Source organism: Convolutriloba macropyga, chromosome 14 (assembly GCF_964194025.1).
Source record: "Convolutriloba macropyga chromosome 14, txConMacr16.3, whole genome shotgun sequence".
In the NCBI taxonomy this organism is placed as follows: domain Eukaryota; kingdom Metazoa; phylum Xenacoelomorpha; order Acoela; family Convolutidae; genus Convolutriloba; species Convolutriloba macropyga.
Window position 1 is genome coordinate 41,187,162 of NC_134481.1, and position 20,094 is coordinate 41,207,255.

The 20,094-nt window shown below is 36.3% G+C and overlaps 1 protein-coding gene across 1 annotated transcript; it reads left to right on the forward strand.

Moving 5' to 3' along the window:
* The first annotated feature begins 1,253 nt into the window (after positions 1–1,253).
* LOC142352989 (uncharacterized) lies at positions 1,254–5,334 on the forward strand. Its single transcript, XM_075405158.1, has 2 exons — positions 1,254–1,563; positions 5,018–5,334. Exons 1-2 carry the CDS (start codon positions 1,353–1,355, stop codon positions 5,221–5,223), a joined length of 417 nt encoding a protein of 138 aa, XP_075261273.1. The 5' UTR covers positions 1,254–1,352; the 3' UTR covers positions 5,224–5,334.
* The last annotated feature ends 14,760 nt before the right edge of the window (positions 5,335–20,094 follow it).

Below are 20,094 nucleotides of genomic sequence, written 5' to 3' on the forward strand. Positions count from 1 at the left end.
TCAGTATTTGGATAAGCGCTGTGACGTCAAAGCCAAGGGTTTGTTTTCTTTAAAATTGAGTTCAGTTTCTAAGAATTTATCCCGCAATATATTAGTTTACCCAATTTATCTTTTGGGTTGCAGAGTAGGTTGCAGAGTTTTGAGCCTTTCAGTTTGGTTGTTTCATGAGAATTGTTAGCACAGTCTGTTTTCCAGTTTTTTCCCCTCTGAAAAGTCTCAGAAATTTTTCAAAGGTACGAGATATGTTTTTAGTAATACAAAATTCGCAAATTCAAGATTTCACTGAGATTGATTGTGCCTCAAGATGTAGTTTTGTTTGTCACTTTTTAGCTACTGAATGACTCTAAGAGTACAGGTTCTTATTATTAACAGATAGAAAATTTTTACCGATTTTGTCAGGCGAAGTTTTCAGCCCTTCGATTTTTCTTCATTTTTGGCACTTGTGTTTTTTGTTGCTTCGATTGAATCGATTTAAGTTTTTTTTAGTGTAATTTAACTGCTGGATCTACGTGTTGTCAGTTACATCAATGTTTTAGACTAAGTTTTTCTAGCCAGCTGGTAATCTTTTGTGAGTTTTCGTTTTGAGATTCTCAATCACCATCTTTTGTGATGGGTTACTTCATCTCTTAGAAAGATATTTTTTGAGTCAATTGGAAAGTGCTGCTTCTAGTCTGTAAATTTATTTAATTTTTTTAGTCTCAGAAGATCTTGTATTGAATGATTTAAGCATTTTTCTTTTGTCCATCTGTTCTTGCGCAAAATAGTTTTTACATTTCGGTAAGTGCGCCTCTCTTAATTTTGAACTTGTTAATAAATTTTTGAAATTTGCAATATTGAAATTTTAGGCTTAGAGGAAAACGTTATTATCAGATTCCCTTAATTAATGGCGGTCTGTCACTTAGTTGCTGATCAGGTACATATATCATCAGTATAGTTCGATAAATATTTGCAGAATAAACATCCAATTTTGATTTAATTTGATTTAATTTGATTTAATATGATTTAATTTGAACGCGCAAATTCAAGAGAATATCATTGAGAGACAAATGACATTTATTCTGACAGATTTTTTAGGTTCTAATTTCGTCCTGCATGCACATGCCTTTCCTTAAACTTTAGAATAAATCTGCTTTTGGTCACTTCTAAAAATCAAAGAAAACCGACTGCAAATATTTTTCTATTCCTTTTTATTTGATTCTCTATGAAACGAGATACTTTTGATAAACAGAATGAAAAGGATATCTTTTCAGGTCGCAATGAGAGACTGAATAATGCGATGATAGTCGGCTCTAATTCTTCTCCGCAAAAAAGAGTGAGATCCGTCCAGGTATCGCTAATAACCGTGGGCCGTAATGGCCACGACTGCGAGCAACTCATCGGGTGCGACAACAGTCCAGGTATCCAGTGAGCGAGCACCCAATCGAGTCCAGCTCAGGCTAGAAGGTGCCAATGCTGCAACCCCGGAGTCCCCCGAACCCTCTTCCTCTGCTAGACAGCGAGGAGTGACATTTGATGATAGTACAATGGTGGATAATGAAAATATGGGCAAGAAAAGCTCGAAATGTGAGATTCGAATTTTGAGTTGAATATGAGTTTTGCTGTGAATCCTAACGTAAGATGTATTTTTTGTTTCAAAAGTCTTGGTTCGTTTAAACTGAAGTAACTGTGGACGAAAACATTTTTGACTATATAACCTCTGTAGCGCAGAGAGTTTGAATATAGTGCACAAAAAAAACAAATGATCTAGGCCATTGTTGCAAAAAGTGAAACCACGAATAAAGGTTAAATAATATCCATTTTTTAATTGCTGTCGAACAAGTTTGAGGCAATTATTTTAAAAGTGTTGCAACATTTTGTCTTTTTATGCAACATTTTGGCTTGACTAATTTTGCGCTTTTGTTCGAGAACAATCTGTGACTTCATGGCTGACACTATTATATACAATGTTTTCCAAGAAATCTTCCAAGAAAATGCCTTTCCATGAAAATTTTTTCATAATTTGCTTTTTCCCCTGACTTGTTTCCTCCTTGTTGTTTCAATTTGAGTTGTAAATGAAATTAATAGATTCATCAGTTAGTGGTTGGATAGGATGTATGCTTGATTTTACTTCAAGTCGGATTCTTCCGGCTAAGCTTTTAAAGATCTGATCACACATTTTCATGATTTTGAAGTCAAATTGAAGTGATGATCTTGGTCACGCGGAAACAGGAAATGGTAAGAAAAATTGAGTGGTTTTTGGCGTAAATTTTTTACTCAAATTTCAAAACCGAGTGAGAAAACGGTGTTTGAACAAAAATTTGCTTTCCCTATTGCGGTTTTTTGTTCACTAGCGTCTATTTGACTTCGATTTTCACTTTGTTTTCGATTTCTGTTATCGGGTAATTTTCTGGATGTCAGTCATAGTCTATGTTTTGTTTTTGGTCACTGATAATTCATACAGGACTTGTTTCAATAATTGTCATGCTATGTTTTTTATCAAGAATTTAGTTACGACCATATGACGCCTCAATCGGCTGAAAACTGCTTTTTGTTCATTCGTTCATGCAATTTCAACAATTGTGTGCTTGACGTCATTTTTCGCTCTTAGTGGAGGGAGTTTTTGTTCATGCTCTAGATAAAGTTTTTGGTCACTCGTGATTTACCTCACTCTCAAAATTTCTTCCTGACTCTTCCTTCTTCCTGACTGAAATTGACTTTTCTGGACTATAATTTAAAGAGATAAGGTCAAGTGAGTGTTTGTTACTCCAGTTCAAGGTCATTTGAGAGCTTTTTTAAAACTAAAGGCCAAAGTTATAGAGAAGAGTGGGGAAAGAGAAATAGGAGAGGGGGTTGGTAAAATTTGTAGTTTTTAGATTTACCAAGCTTTCTAATGGTACCACTCTTATCTTTCTAGAATCTGTAAAAAAAAAACGTTTTCGATTGTGTCTGGAGAAAAGTCCGCCTGCATTACAGTTGCTATTTCCCTTGCAAATGCTGGAACAATAAGTAAACGCATGAAAGAATTTAATTATTTTGCTATAGAAATCTGTGAATTGTGAATCTTACCGTCAATATGCCTTTCTAAAACAGATTTGGTGAAAGCTGATGAAAGCATAAACGTATTCGACGGAAGTGACTTTTGGTTTCAGTCTTAAAATTTTGTTTCTTTTTATGCCGCATGTCAGATTCATGGATTTGATTAATACGACTTTATTTGCCTTAGTTTCTATTGGAAGGTGTTCTGTTGATCCCAAAATACTGTTTAATTGACTTTCTGTAGGCATTTATGCGTGGAATTAAAAAATCTTAGGAAATGTAAACAATTTTTAATAGCCGCCGTCAGCGTCTCGCTCTCTCGCTAAAGGTTTTTTGTTCACATGCGACAATTTCAATTTGATTTTTACCGTTTTTTGGATCGGATTTTTTTAAAAGGGTTTACCGATCCATTCATAGTTCATTCTGGGCGTAGCTTTTTGTTTGAACCAGATATCCATTTCTCGCTAGTGGTTTTTGGTTCACATGAGGCATTTTGACATTGATTTTCTGTTTTCTTGTTCGATCTGATTTTTTTTAGAAATGGTTTTCCCATTTTACTCATAGTGCTATGTTTTTTAAATTCGCTTTAACTTTTGATCACGTTTTTCGTTTTACATAAGTCACGATTTTCACGTTTGACTTACTTCACTCACTGTTTCAACTCAATGGATTTTAAATTCTCACGTATTCAATTACGCAATGTGGTGAATACTGTCAAAAGATCAAAATCAAAAGAGACGGGATAAACCGATAAAGCCCGGTCATTAAGTCGTTGAGAATTAGGTTATCAAAGTTCATTAGAGTGTTTGCTAGCTGACATTGGTATTAAGCTTATTAGCCTTCAGTTTAGAAGCTGAATTAAGTATAGTTTCAGAATCCAACCGAAACTGCACACCAAATTAGAATACTTTTTGAAACTGAAAAAAAGCAGAAAAACAATTCGGTCAATTTATCTCTTTTCTTTCGTTGTTTCAATCACGATGTGCATCAAGCGCGTCAACGGCGGCTTTTCGGCAATCTACCGGCTATGTTTTCAGTGTAAATCAGCTTTCTGGAGCCCATTTTCTGACTTAGTCAGGTCAAATTTTACTAAATGGTATTAAAACTAGTCGACAGTTTGGTTCTCGCAATTTTATTTGAAAAGATTGACAGCACTGTAATTTCTATGGGAGGTACTTGAGCTATTTCTTCAGTTTTGATGTCACAGCAAAGAGTAATAATCATAAAAGGACATTTTGTCTGCTCTTTTTTCCTCCCCCCAACAAATCAAAGAGTTCATCGGAAATACAGACAAGTTTACAGGTTAAAACTATGAATTTTTCTGCCCCTATTGTTTAGGGGCAAATTTATTTACATGCATGAGCTTCAATCGGATATAAATTTGCACGCCTTCGAGAACCAACCATCAGTATAATTTATGCAACAAAAACCAACTTTAAAATAAAATACATGCTTACTGGTTTGTCTTTTTTGAACTGGTGTGTTTGTCTATTATGGGACTAGCAGCCTCGTCACGTGACTAGTTGAGGCGTAGTTTGCGGTGTTCGAGATTCTGGGAGTTTTCTCTTAACTTGCAGTTTCAGCCCATAAATCTCGAGTAAGAAGGTTGGAAAACTTTCAATCAGTTGAAAATGATCTTATAGCTAGGCGAAGCGGCGAAGCCATAGCTAGGCTACTATTAGTCTCATTATAATTGGTTTTTCAGGACTCGAAGAGGAGGATTGGTTTTCTGTTTTTAACCGGAAGAACTATTTCTTCAGACTGCTTTTTGGCCTGAAGTGGTGAACTAAATTGCACTGATCGCACGAAGTTTTATGATTATCCTCGGCGTTAAGTGATTGACGTTTTGAATTTGAATAGCGTTTCAACTGAATAGTTAGCCGAATATAGTTTGTCAAAATTGGACTTGATAAATGCAATGCAAGTCATACAAGCATGTCCTTTACACTATAAACTATCGCGGAACTATTTTGACTTAACTATTTTTAAAATTGATATTTAGGCTGCTGTGTCTACGAGAAACCTCGTGAGTTCGGAGAGAGCTCGTCCGAGTCAAGTGGAGACGAAGGAAATGAAGATGATGGTCATAATTGCCACGGAGGTTGCAGAGGACATAAAAAGAGCAAACAGTCTAAAAAGATGAACAAAAATTACTTCAAGGAGACTAAAGACCCACCTGGGAATAACCATGATGATAATGCCAATTAAGGAAGCTGTTTCCTTTCCCATCCCGCTTTGAACAAACTTTTTGTCAAAATCCTTGCAAAGTTTCTGGGATTATTGATACCTTGTTTAAGGCCATTTATGTCTTATACTCAACGAGTTTTCTAATCAAGAATGTTGCGTGAAACTTTGACCGCTTTTAGATGGAACAATTCATGGTCATGTTTTCTTCGCAGGGTCCAATTAGGGTAATACACTGATAATGGTTTTTATAGCTTATTAATAGCCGTGAAGCGATAGCGGCTACTATTGGGGAAATCCTGGTTTTTTTTACAATTCAAAGAATTTGAATTGTATTGGGGCGCTGTCTTTTTTTAAAGATCTGTTCACACATTTTCATGATTTTTGAAGTCAAATTGGAGCAGTGATTTTGGTCACGCCGAAACAGGAAGTGGAGCGAAAAAGCGAGTGGTTTTGCGGCGTGAATTCTTAAAGTAGATCCAGAAAACGGTGTTTGAACAAAAATTCGCTTTCTCGCTAGTGGTTTTTGACAAATGTGGCATTTTGACATTCATTTTCAGTTTTTTTTTAAAAAAAATTTATGATTTTTTTGGAAATGGTTTTCCCAATTCACTCATAGTCGGTTCTAGGCCTAGTTGTTGTTTAGTCAATGAAAATTCTTTGAATTGTACGTCAGGACTTCTGCTATGTTTTTTAATTCGTCGTCTCGAAAGATGATTCTTGCTTCCTGACTTCGTGAAATTGACTTTTTCAGTTTGTGACTTCTACTGCTTTGCAGTTAAAATTTGTGTGTGTGACGTCATTGGTTCCGCTTTTAGGTCAGTTGCGTGACTTACCTCACTCAAAAAATGACTTCTGAACTCGATTAATGAACTTTAATTTTTATGTATTTTTGCTGGTTAAAGGTCAATAGTGTGCATCTAAGTAGTGCCAAACGTAAATGCCCTAATTTTGAGTATTAGAGTGTTGAGTATCTGATTTCGAGTATTAATTTTAAAAAAGCTCATTAAGGCTTTTTCGTCATAGAGCGTAGGTTTCTCATAAAAATGACAGTCCGTTTCTAACCAAAAAGTCTAGTGGTCTATTAAAGGACTGGTGGTCAATCTGTATATCTTATGTTTTTAGTTGTTTCAATTCGTGGAAGGCCACAAGCGTCTACCGCGCGGGGGCAATCTGTCGGCTATGTTTGGGAACTTGGACTACCCATTAAGATTTGGGATGTTATACTAGAGGGTATGGGTTGCGAAGGTTCAAACTTCTGACTCGATGGTCGTACTCCTAGTATATGCTATCTTTCTAAGCCTGATAAGTCTCATAAAAGTATTTAATGATCTAAGTAAGTAAATTTGACTAATTGATCTAGTTATAAGTTTTATATAATCTTTATAGAAATTGAACATAGATAAATTTACAACTAAGTTATGAGGTTATGAAAGTTAAAATATAAAGTTATAAGAGTTAACTAAAAGAGGAGAGGGTCGGGAAAGTTAGTAAAAACTTTACTAACTTTTAGTTGTTATCAGTAACTTATTATTCCCTTTTGGATAAAGTCCTGACGTGAAGATTATCTCTAACTATTCGTGATTCGATATAGTTGAGAAGATTGTGTTAGCAATTTCACTTCGAATTACTTTTTACTTTGAGATTTCTTTCTCAATTTGGAGATATTAAATTCTCAGTTTCTCTGAGTTATTAATTCTTAATTTCTGTTTGGAGATATTAGACTCTCAGTTTCTCTGAGCGACAGTTCTTAATTTCTCTTTGGAGATATTAGACTCTCAGTTTCTCTGAGCGACAGTTCTTAATTTCTGTTTGGAGATATTAGACTCTCAGTTTCTCTGAGCGACAGTTCTTAATTTCTCAAGGTTGTGATTCTTTCTTTGCTATATATAGTTCGCAGAACGGGATAATTCCCGTCCTGCTGGCTGGACGGTAAAATGTCCGTTTGGCCGGACGGACGGACATTTTACGCAATTTGAATGGTTCAGCTAAATTGCATCATTCTATTTTTAGAATGATGTAATCTGAATACTTAGCTTAGCTAAGCTAAGTATTCAACATAAACATTACTTTAGTACATCCCGACCCGGTCCTTAGTGGGGGTAAAATAAAACAATCTGCATAAAGATTTTACAAAATATGTGTGATGAAACAACTGCATAATACTTTACAAAAGAAAAAAAATAATAAAGGTTAAATATACGCACTGTTTAAGATATAAAAGAATGTTTTTGCGACTCTCCTCCGGGCTTACAGATTTGAAAAATTTTCTTGTTCACGGAAGTCGCCGTTTCGGTAGTCGCGTAATTCTCGCAGCAGGCTGTCATTGCGCTGCTGGAGTTGGAAGTTCTTGTACCTCTCCTTTAGAAAACTCTGCTCGAGGTTACGGATGTAACTGTCCTCAGAGCTTTCTAAATTAGCAGTTAAAAGATAGAAAGGGACTGACAAAATTTGCTTGTCAATCCCCAAGTTCTTTGCTCGATATGTTTTGGTTTTGGGGTTGTATGACATGAGTTTGTACAAATTGGCGTGGTTCTGTAGTTTATAGTTCAAACTCATGTCGTATTTCGGGTGCCCCTTGAAGCTTGGGTTGCACACGAGCTGTTCCGTTTTCATCTGCCGGTGGATTTTATCTTGTATTGTGAGGGTTTTCGGCGAGACCGCTGCCACTGGTGGTTGAAGTTGTGATGGTCCTGGTTGTTCTGATGGTTGTTGGCCATGAGGTTGCGGGTCCACCGCTGGCAGGAGATATTGCTCTAAAGGGGGCTGGTCATCGAGTAGAGGGAGTTCCAAGGGGGGTTGGTCATCGAGTAAGTCTTCGAACGCAGGTAGCAGAAAGTCATTGTCGTCCAGGGTGATGTTCTAAAAAAAATTTTTATACAAAAGGGTTATTTATAGTTGTAATTAATTAGATTTAATTACACTGGAGAGGTTGGGAAATCATCATTGCTAGAGTGATTTTCCCTTTCTTGTCTAATTGATTGTAGCTCACTTTGTATTGGAGGGTATATGTTTATAGTCGGCTCTTTGTAGGTTGGTGCTTGTACTAAGTGTTCTGAGTCGTCTCTTTCTTCAGTAGGACGAAATACTGAAGTTACTATAGACTGAAAAAGTATATTAAAGGTAGCTGATAGTATTACTTTCCCAAAACTCACTGAGGCTCCAGTAATTTTGTGTATTTGTAGTGCTCGAATGATGCAAACTACAATGTCGATTATAAATTTTACAAAAAGGAATACAGCGAAAGTAATTCCGCATTGTTCCAAATAATAGTGTATTCGGCCGAAGGCTTTTATATACCGGTTGTGTAAGAATTGTGACGAGATTAGAGAATCTAAATATATTGTTTTTGTAGTGTAGTAGTTGCTATAACCACTAGGCTGGCTTTTATTATGTTGAATCTCAACTAATTCACGAGAAAACTCTTGCGCTGCGTCTTTCATTTCAGAATTCAAAGTTACATCATTCCAAAATGCAATCATGTCTTCTTTAACATGAAAAGAAACTTCCTGTCCGTTTTTAAATTTCATCGAAACCATTTTGTGTTTCTGATTGCTGGGGGCAAATAATGCTGGCCCGGTGACTTGTGTTATACTTGGAGTTAGCTCGATCCAAGAGTTATCATTTTCAATATCTAGTTGAAAAAGATTCTTTTGTTTGTTGTTACATGGTTGTTGTTTAGCAGTAGTGAAAGTTTGTCTGCTAACTGGATCGATAAAGCGAACTTTATTTTTATATAACACCGGTATTCGATCGTAACAAGTATCCATTACTTGTAAAGGCGAATAAAATTTTGGACAGTGATAGAGCCAGGCTATATTGCCGTTTGTCTCTAAAAACATAGATCTGTTATTAGTTAACAGAAAACCAGCCAGCTTAGGGCTGAGACGCGAATATGCAAGTTGTGTATTTTTAAGTGAACGTTCTAGTTCACAAATTTGTTGTATAGTATTTATTTCAGAGAGTTGTAGCCTTCGGAAATTAGTGTACTGATAGTAGTCGAATTTAGTATTCAAATGTGCCTCGTAATCTATCTCTGTTCGGGAGATATTAAGCGAACTTAGTGAATTGTTCGGAAGTCTAGTAATTCTATTTATATTAGGTAGAGGTTCGAGTGCCTCTCCTGTATTCATATTAAATCCGCCTGTAAATTCAACATATATTGTGTCGTATGGTGACGGATAAACTATATTATTGCTATTGCATAGCGATTGAGGCTTATTGTACACTTGAAATAGAAAGCTTTGTTCTTTCTCTGATTCTTTAGAGATATAGTAATTATCTCCTATTTTTATCATTTTGCCTTCAAATTGTTCTCTTAAAGCGAACAAGCAATTATCTTGTTTTTCCCAGCTATAAGCATGGGGGTCGGTTGACGTACTTTGACAACCGCCTTCTGATAATGTGCAAGGCAGGGGAATATTTTGCCAGTTATTTACTGATCCTCCCCGCAGGTTAACATTTAAAGTTGTATCCTGCATATAAGTTTCAAATGTATCGTGAATTATCCAGCCAGAATCGTCACATTCGTTTGGATTTTCTCCAATATTTGGACCGGAATTTTTTATATAAGTTGTTCTTACATTTAATTTAATCGGAATTTCTTTTCCGTTAATACTTAACTTATTAGTTAATCTAGCCTGCCTACACTGTTCTGGAGTTAAATCTACGTCTGTGGTAATTGTGCTACGTTTTGCATCAATTCCACTAGCATCGAAAAGGCCGCAATACCACCTAATGCTTTGGTGGCTTGCTCTACACATAGTAGCTTCTAATTTTCCTCTAAAGAAACGGTTGAAAATTTGTCCTTTGACTTTTGAAATTTCAACATTTTGTGGTTCGATTTTACAAGGAGCGACTTTGTTTAGTGAGTACATTTTATTAGAGTCCATAAGTGAACAATCGTAGTGAGCGACTTTTAGTGATGTTGCAGTTTTTGCGTATAAGTGATGGTGAGCAGTTTTTAAATCTGTGAAAATTTCAGAGTCTGGGTTTTCACAATTTGTGAAATTAGATAAAATTAAAGTTGTAGTCACAACTAATTTTGTGATATTTTCTATTTGTTTGTTTTTGCAAAACAGAAATAGACGAAAGAGAAAAAGAATAAGTAAAAGATTTACCTCAGCGAAATTCCTTCTGGGGTTTTCGGTTTCAATAACCTCTCCCTCCTCGGGGAACAGAGATTCGATTGCAGTATTCATTTTTAAAAATGAATATTTGAGTGGTTTGTGGACAAAGTTGAAGGGTGTAGACTGTGCGCGAGAGATTCAAAAGAATGAATCGATTTAGTTGGGGTGAGAATTTATAGATTTCTTAATGGCAATTCGGCCGTCCGTGCGGATGGCAGATTACTGAGCCCTGATTGGCTAACGGTTCTTTTCAATTGACAATTTGGCCGTCCGTGCGGATGGCAAAATACTGAGCCCTGATTGGCGAACTGCTCCAACTGCATTTTATCAGTTTGTATATTTGCATAAATTATTGAGAGCGGATTTCTATCCGCGCAACTGGCAGAATACTCAATTCTGATTGGTTGATTGAGGGCTGTCCGTGAAGACGGAGTGAATACAAAGTTTAACTGGTTGGGGTATATTTCTATTCCTGTATAAATAGAGAAATGTTCTGAGTGTAATACTAGTCTAACTCTAATAATAATGAACAGAACAATTTTAAAATTGTTTAAAGAGGCGAATTATTCTGCCTTTGAGCAATTGGATTTGGAGTTGGATGCCAGAGAGATGAAATTTTTCCTCTCTGAGCATTATATAATAACTCAAATTGTCCTTTCTGAAGAGGAATTTTATTCTCTGCGGATTGCGCAGGAATATTGCATAAATAATAAAGACAGAAATTTACTAAAATATACGAAAATATGTCCTGCTACAGTGCAGTACCTCAAATGTTGGTTGGGGGAAGAGGTAAATTTTTGAAGTTACAAATATTTTTCTGGGATATATTGGGGTAGATTATGAAATTTTTGAATTTTTTAGTTCGAGCGAAAATTAACAGCACCCAACCCTGAATGTCACGAACAATTGTTGAACTATGTGTTCGATCTGTGGCGAGTGTGGTGGACCCCTGAGACAGCAAGAGCTGCCCAGCAACTATATGGGTTGGCTGTTGTTCTGGGGTGCGGGCTGCTCTTCCGAGACTGTACTATTACCCGCGAATACATTAAACTCATTAAAGTCGCTAAGGCTCGTTTATTTTAATTTTTGTTAATTTTGGTTTAGATATTTTTATAGTATGTATATTTTATTTTTGTAATTTCGTATGTTTTATAACAGATTTGTATAAAAGAATTATTTCTTTTGGACTTTTGGAATTAAATCTGATGGGATTGTATTCCCATAGCGTTTAGGTTCAGTCCGTGTTCGCTGCGGTCTGACATCAGAATGGATTGGGTTAGGATTAGGTTTTATTTTTACTGGGTGGGGGGTTGAACTAATGATAGGGCTAAATGTATGGGAATTGGACGTAGTACTTTGTGAACTACTTTGGGGACTAAACAAATTTCTGATATGTAGTGTGCTATCATTTCTATTTGTTTTGTATGGGCTGTTAGGCGCACTCCGGCACGTGTTAACAGTAGTTGAGTACTCAACTGGTTGCGGTGATGTTATTTGCTCAGCCTGATTATTTGCGTTGTTAATAATAGGCCACGGCATATATTCCGGGTTATCAATTGTTTGGTGATTGAATCTATTTATTGAGTACTGGTTGAACCTATCATAGTAGGCCTGTGAATCATCATAGTTAGTACTATAGTCCTGTACTAACTTGTCTATTTCCTGTTCTTTGGGAAAGTATTCTACTAAGTGATTTCTATGCACTACTTTCTTTTGTTCAGTTAAATCGTGAGCAATTTCATACGTAGTGTTAGTGATTTGTTTAGTAACGGTATAGGGTCCAGAGCGTAACTCTAGTAGCTTTTTGGATTTCAATAATCCTTTAGCGTGATTTTCTAGTAAAACTTTACGGCCGATTTTGATTGGTTTACCCAATTTAAATCTATTCCTATACTCGTGTGCTTTGTTTGTAATTTGCCGACAGCGAGTATATGTTTTACTATATATACTTTTAAATTCATTTTCACGTTGTAGTATAGTACTGGACAATCTATTTTGTAGTAGTTTGTCTACTTTCTCGTTTTTACAAGAATTTTCACAGTGAGTATGTAAGGGAAGGTCTTTACAATACTCTGAAATACAATTCCGTCTATTATCCCGCAGCAAGCCAAGCTTAAGGGAAATTGGAATTTGCGGTTTAATACCGAATACTATTTCGTACGGAGTATATCCTGTACTGTAATTTATTGCAGTATTATGCGCGAAGGCAAATTTATTAGTAAGGCTAGCCCAGTTTGAACCGGTGTCGTTAATAAAACTGCGCAAATAATTTGCTAAGTTTTTATTTTGTACTTCAACCTTGCCATTTGTCCAAGGTGAGTATGAGGTCCGTGGCTTTAAAGTAATTCCGAATTCATGCGTCCAGTGCACAAAATCATTACTCAAAAATGCAGTACCGTTGTCATGTACTATTTGTTGGGGAATTCCGAATCGGGTAATATATTTTTCAATTAGCTTAACGGTTTCTGGTGCATCAGCGGTTTTTGATGGATACACTTGTATAAAGCGAGAGAAACTGTCTACTATAACTAGACAAAATTTCTTCTGATTACTACAAGGCCTAAATGGACCTTTGTGGTCTATGTGTATAGTATGAAACGGGGTTGTTTCTAACTCTCCCCACTGTTCTAAGGGGGCTTCGTTTAGATCATGTCTTTGTGGTTTATTCTTTTGACAATCTAAGCAGTCATGTACTAGCATTGTAACCCATTTGTACATTCCGGGCCAATAAAAGAATCTACTAATGTTGTTAAATGTGCATGTGTCTCCGCGATGTCCACTTAGTGGATTATTATGTGCTAACTCAAAGCATTTCATGAATAACGATAAAGGAACACATATTTTTGTATCGTATAAACCGTTCTCGTCTGGTTTATTGTAACATAGTAAGTCATATTGTTCCTCGAGTAGTAGGAGGTTAAATATATTTTTATATGCACGTAGTCCTTTACAATGCTTAATTGTACTTGTGCTCGGCGGTTCTTTGCCTGCCTTTAGCCATTGGCGAACGGTTTGTAAAACCGGATCATTTATTTGTTCGCGCAGAATTGTATCTGTGTCTAGTTGAGCTTGTTTGGTGAACTCTGTTAATTTTAGTAGTAAGTCCTTACAAGATACTTTTACTACTTCTGTATGTAGAGTCTTCGGTTCTACAATATCACACTTGTGTGTGCGTTGTTTGTACTCCTCCTTCGCTTGTTCTAGTTCTTGTATCAGGGATATATCTACATTTCCTTTTTGTAATTCTAACCAGCCTTCGTCGTCAAGACCGTCGTCAACTGCATGTACCTCTTCGGGTATTTCTTCATATGTATGATCGTTAAGGCTCTCTGTAGATACATTCTCCGAAGACATTTTTCTGATTTGATTTATCTGTCGTCCATATCTGAACGAGTCGGCAATATTGTATATTGCACTACATGTTTGCTCTATATCGTCGCTTGCGTCGTTAATACTAAAATCTTCGTCAGTTATATTTAGTATTTTCTTTTTCTGTCCGGGTATATGTGCAATTACCGGATAGCTAGTATTTGGGGGTGCTTTCTTTTCGTCACAGTGTAGTATTGAATAATTTATCGGTTTGTAGTCCGACGTATAGAAGCGAATGTCTTTTGGGACTGTTTTGTGTTCAATTTGGAACTTTCTCGCTTCTTCTTGTGGTACTTGTCTACTAAGTAAGTCGGGGAAAGCAAGGTTTTTGCCTTCAGTTTATATTATCTTTAGATTCTGAAATTTAGTAAGCACGACTTGATACTTAAAGAATCTATGTGATAATTGTCCGCGGCGAGACCAGAGGAATAGTATAGGTCTGTGATCGCAGAATAGATATATTGGATAGGGGGAGCCTATAATGTAGAACTCGTACGTTTGTAATGCTGATATTATTCCGCACAGTTCTCTATGCTGTGGGGACATTTTCTGTTCTGCTTTATCGAATACACGGGAGTTTGCAGAAACAATTCTTTTCCCTTCGGGGAACTGTTGAATTAGTATACTAACAGTTCCTAAGTTGGAAGAGTCAGCATGTATATGAAAGGGGTATTTTGGGTTGGGGATAGCGACGGAAATATCGTGTGCAAATTTTGCTTTCAATTTATCGAATACTTGCTGGTGGCTATCTAGCCATTCGAAGTTTGTTTCATTTTTAACTAAATCATATAGCGGTTTTGCGTCAATATGATAGTTTATAACATAATTTGCATAAAATCCCATCGCCCCTAATACGCTGAGGACGTCGGTTTTTGATTCTGGCGTTTTTAAATTTTGTATATCGGCAATGCGTGAAGTGATTGGGCTAAGTGTCCCTTTCGATATTACATGCCCGAGAAATTTCACTTTCCGTAAGAAGAATTTCGTTTTATCCGGCGCAGCTTTTAAGTTTGCTTTACGCAGTAGTGCATGATATTCGCGTATTACTGCGAACATTTCTTGTTTATCTTGTGCTTGTAATAGTGTATCGTCAATATAAGTAATAGCTTGCTTTTTCTTTATTAGCGGTCCAAATGCATAACGCATAAGTTTACTAAAGAAATTCGGAAGGGGCTTTAAGCCGTAAAATCCGACTTGATAGGTATATTGACGTCCACCTACAATAAAACTAGTTAATTTCTGAGTTTCTTCTGTAAGGGGAACTTGATGATAAGCGCACGACAAATCACTACTTGTAAAATATGCTCCATTTAATCGTGTCATCAGAACTTGTAGTGGCTCGAGCGGCCAACTTGAGTTACTTGTATCTGTAATTGAGTTGAGATAGCGAGCGTCAATTACAAGTTTTACATAGTCATTCTTAGGCAGTATAATAATTGGATTTACAAACCAGCTATTTAAATCGTCGTGCTCATTTAGCTCGCGTATTATTCCGGCTTGTATTAATTCGTCCATTAATGCCTCTAATTTGTCACGCAAATGTAGGGGAACTTTACTGGGACGTTGCTTTTTAAATTCGCAGTCCTTTTTTAGGGGTATGTGAAATTTCTGTTTCGTGCGGCCGATGTCATATTTGTGATGGGAGTATACATCCTCATCATCTAGAAGAACTTCTAGAAGTGCTCTGAATTCATCGTCTGTTAAATCACTCTGTGTGAAGTCAAACTTTTTAAGATACTCGATATAGTGTGCATAGTTTTTACTTGCATCTTTTGGTCGTGTATCGAGTCCTTCTTGTACAACTTCATGAATAATGAAGTGATTTTGTTCAGTTGTTCTAAACTTGGGAAATTGTTCGGTATTATTGGGCTTGCATAAGGTTTTTGCATCATTTGAGAAATCAGTTGCTACTTCAGCATCATTTTTGCATTTGTTTACAATTTCATCGCCTACAATTCCAAATATCTCTTCGATGCTTTCATCTGTGTATTGTGTAGAGGACGGCATTTGATTAATTTCGGCTTTACTCACATAAACATATATTTTAATTCCCGAAGAATTGAATACATTGTATAGCAATGCAGATATCTCAGACCAGTTCATTTTGTCTAAACCGCATGCAATTTTTGGCATAGCTATGCATCTAATGTTCTGCATTAGAAGTATATTGCGAAGTTCGAATAGTGCGGTTGTAATACTTTCAATAGTCGGTTTACTATTGTATTTTTCTTTAGTTATTAGACTAAAGATTTGGTGTCCGAGACTAGGAGCAATGTATTGTAATACATTTTGGTTTATTGTATTTCCGTCACGATCGTTCACTTCTACTTGCCACTTACAATGTTCTCTCAAGTCGGGGAACTTTTTACACAACATAAGTGCAAAGCCTTTGCTCATAGCGCAGTCCTTAGAAATTGTGTGTACAATAGCCATACTACTATTGAATATTGACTGTTCTTCGTGGTTAATATAATTTATGCAACTATCGGACTCGTTTGACTCAGCCTCTTGTACTGAGTTAACAACTGTACTAAGCATGAAACAATTATCCAATTCTTCATACTTGTTGAGTATTGAGTATGCGAACTCACTACAATCACGCATGTTGAATTTGCGCGTATCATGACTTAATACTAGATCACATACAGCGTACCCAATAATACCTTTATTAAGTGTAATGGGGTGATTTTTGTGATTTTCTATTAGTATAGGTAGTGTTTTCTCCTTTTGTGTACAGACTGTGTTAATAAACACTAGTTCTGTCTTTACTGTATTTTTGTGCGGCAGAAATGAAGTGCCTTTGGGGTAACATAAATCAGTGTTTTGGTGTTTGTACAGATAGGTTGATCTTGCCTGTATATAAAGTGGCTGAGACAAGATTATTGCTTCTATTTCCGATACTTGTGGATACTGCTTTTCGTTATTTAGTGTTCCATAACTAATTACTCCAGTGTGTTCTTTTAACTCTACAGCAGGAATATCGAAATACAGAGCTTTAAAGAAAATATGGCAGAAATCAACACCAATCAGGTTAGACGTTCCTTCTTGTGTAACCCATACTTTATAGTTTGCTTCATACTTTCCGTCAGTGTCAAAGTATGATGTTACTGTAGTATGGCCTAACATACGAATTTGTGATCCATTATAGGATTTTGTGATATTGATAGCTGAGAAGATTCTCATGCTAGGGTTCAACTTTTGCATTTCTAAAAATGTGGGGTAATTTATTATCGTACATGTCGAGCCTGGGTCAATCAGATACTCAATTTCAAGTCCACTATTTTTATTTATGTCTCCGGTGGTGAAATAATACATATTTAGGTAAATCCTAGATTTTGGATTACTATTTGTATTAATTTTCGGAGACTTTAGAAGTTTAAAGGAAAGAAATCTGTGATAGCATCGGTGTAATTATTCTGATCGTAATATTCTGTTTGTTGGTTTTGATCCTCTACCCAGTGAACAGAGTGGGACGAGCGGGGTTGTTGATCATAATATCTACTACTTGATGCTTGGAATTGATTATAATGCGCTTGGGGGGGATAAGAACGTTGAAAATTTTGATTCTCACGTTCGTAATATTGCCTAGCTTCAGTTTCATGGGGACTAAATTGGTTGTGTTGGGGAAATTTTTGTTCATAGGATTTGTTATTATTATTATTATAGTGTTTATTTCCGTATCTGCGGTTGTCATATCCGCTGCTAGTATTATTTGGGCGATTCTGGTTATTAAAATACGGCTTATTGTTAGTCTGCTTTTTGTAGTCAGTACTGAAGGATGTCTTTTTCTCCTTTTCCTCAGTGAGTTCTCTTTTCATCTTTTTAAATCCTTCATCAATCCTGTGCTTAGAGCAGTTAGAAATGGAATGCCCATGATTACGGCAATAATTGCAAAAGCGTGTGTTATTTGGTCGTCCTTTTACATTGGGGTCTTTAAAAGAACCTGAGTTAATAGCGCTGACTTCGTTATTTCTTATTAGGCTAGTAAGCTCTTTAATTTGTGCTTCAAGGCTACTAATTTTATCATTTGTTTGTTTTACTGTTCCGTCAGTGCTAACAGTAAATGTTAGGTCCTTTGTTATTAAGTGATTTTGTATTTCGTCCCATGTTTTATCCGGATTTTCAATTCTGTATTCATGAGCTTTGCGCTTTAAAGATGGGGGTTGCAGGCCTCTAATAGCAAAGTCAATATACTTTTGCTCTCTTTGTCGCTGCTGTATTGTTCGTTCAGTAGCGATTTGGCCAGGATCAGTTAATCTTGCGGGTATTTTTTCAGGCCATCCTCTATCAACAGCATGCTTAATTCGGTGGAAATAATTTTTAATTAATTCCCCTTCCTGTCTGGTTGCTCCCTCAACTTCAAGTCGATATTTGAATTGGTCACGACTATCTGTGAACCGGTTTATGAAATCTCCTTTTATTTGATCCAGAGTTCTTGTGGGGTCAATAGTATTGAACCACTCTAATGCGGTTTCTGTCAGTAAGGATCCAAATAGCGCTTTGCGTCTATTTTGGTGATTTGCTAAAGCGGCAGCATCTGTAGGTAACGTTGTGCCCAAAGAGAAGTTTATTTTTTGTTCTACAGAACTCCAAAATTCATTTGCGTTTTGTCTGGGGTCATTTCCCGAGAATGTAACAAGTGACATATTCGGATGGGAGAGAGGTGTATCAGTAAGTGTTCTTACTAATGTAGCGGTACCGGTTGTTCCAGTACCAGTGCCACCAGTACCGGTGCCACTTCCAGTTCCTCCGCCTGAGGCCATTAACTTGGTTAATTTTTAAAAGTACTTAGAAGATAGAATATTTATACGAGCCTCACTGGTCGCACCAGTTTATACTAGAGGGTATGGGTTGCGAAGGTTCAAACTTCTGACTCGATGGTCGTACTCCTAGTATATGCTATCTTTCTAAGCCTGATAAGTCTCATAAAAGTATTTAATGATCTAAGTAAGTAAATTTGACTAATTGATCTAGTTATAAGTTTTATATAATCTTTATAGAAATTGAACATAGATAAATTTACAACTAAGTTATGAGGTTATGAAAGTTAAAATATAAAGTTATAAGAGTTAACTAAAAGAGGAGAGGGTCGGGAAAGTTAGTAAAAACTTTACTAACTTTTAGTTGTTATCAGTAACTTATTATTCCCTTTTGGATAAAGTCCTGACGTGAAGATTATCTCTAACTATTCGTGATTCGATATAGTTGAGAAGATTGTGTTAGCAATTTCACTTCGAATTACTTTTTACTTTGAGATTTCTTTCTCAATTTGGAGATATTAAATTCTCAGTTTCTCTGAGTTATTAATTCTTAATTTCTGTTTGGAGATATTAGACTCTCAGTTTCTCTGAGCGACAGTTCTTAATTTCTCTTTGGAGATATTAGACTCTCAGTTTCTCTGAGCGACAGTTCTTAGTTTCTGTTTGGAGATATTAGACTCTCAGTTTCTCTGAGCGACAGTTCTTAATTTCTCAAGGTTGTGATTCTTTCTTTGCTATATATAGTTCGCAGAACGGGATAATTCCCGTCCTGCTGGCTGGACGGTAAAATGTCCGTTTGGCCGGACGGACGGACATTTTACGCAATTTGAATGGTTCAGCTAAATTGCATCATTCTATTTTTAGAATGATGTAATCTGAATACTTAGCTTAGCTAAGCTAAGTATTCAACATAAACATTACTTTAGTACAATGTTTTCCGTTTTGTCCCCCCCCCCCCCCCCCGGTACGTTATGCAACCCCAATTACAGAGAAGATGCCATTACTTAGTAAATCATTATGTAAAAATATGGCACGTGCGTCTGGGGGTGCAAATAATATGCAACCACTAAGCTGGGGGGAAGGGGGCACAAACGGAAAAGATCCAAGATTTGTTTATAACATTATCAAGGTGGTAAAATACTAATTATAGATGGCCATATTCTACAGTAGGCAAAAGGAAACAGTACCCAATTGAGCTCTTAACTCATCTGCTAAAGTAATTAGAATGTCAATTTTGCTGCTGGCAAATTCTCTTTTTGCTCGACTTGTTTTGCCTGTAAAAATAACACAAGATCTTTGTACGTTGCGTCAGTTACTGTGATTTGAATTATTCTTTAACCAAAATAGATTTTAAATTTGTACTGCAGTTGCTATTGTTGTTGTTGATCCTAAAAAACATAGATACCATTTAGGATGAAAGGGAATAAGTGATTAAGTTGTCGCGTCAGTTGTATTCTATGAATTATTGAACAGGCGTTTTTAATGCCGTATGAATAATTCAACCGATTAATGTCCAAATGCACAGGCAACATTGGTGGTCGCTATCAATGCTTTGAATAGGATTGAAATCATGCTTTTGTCACCTGGTAAAATGAACCCTAATTTCGAAACAAAATCAATAAGAACAAAAGCAATAA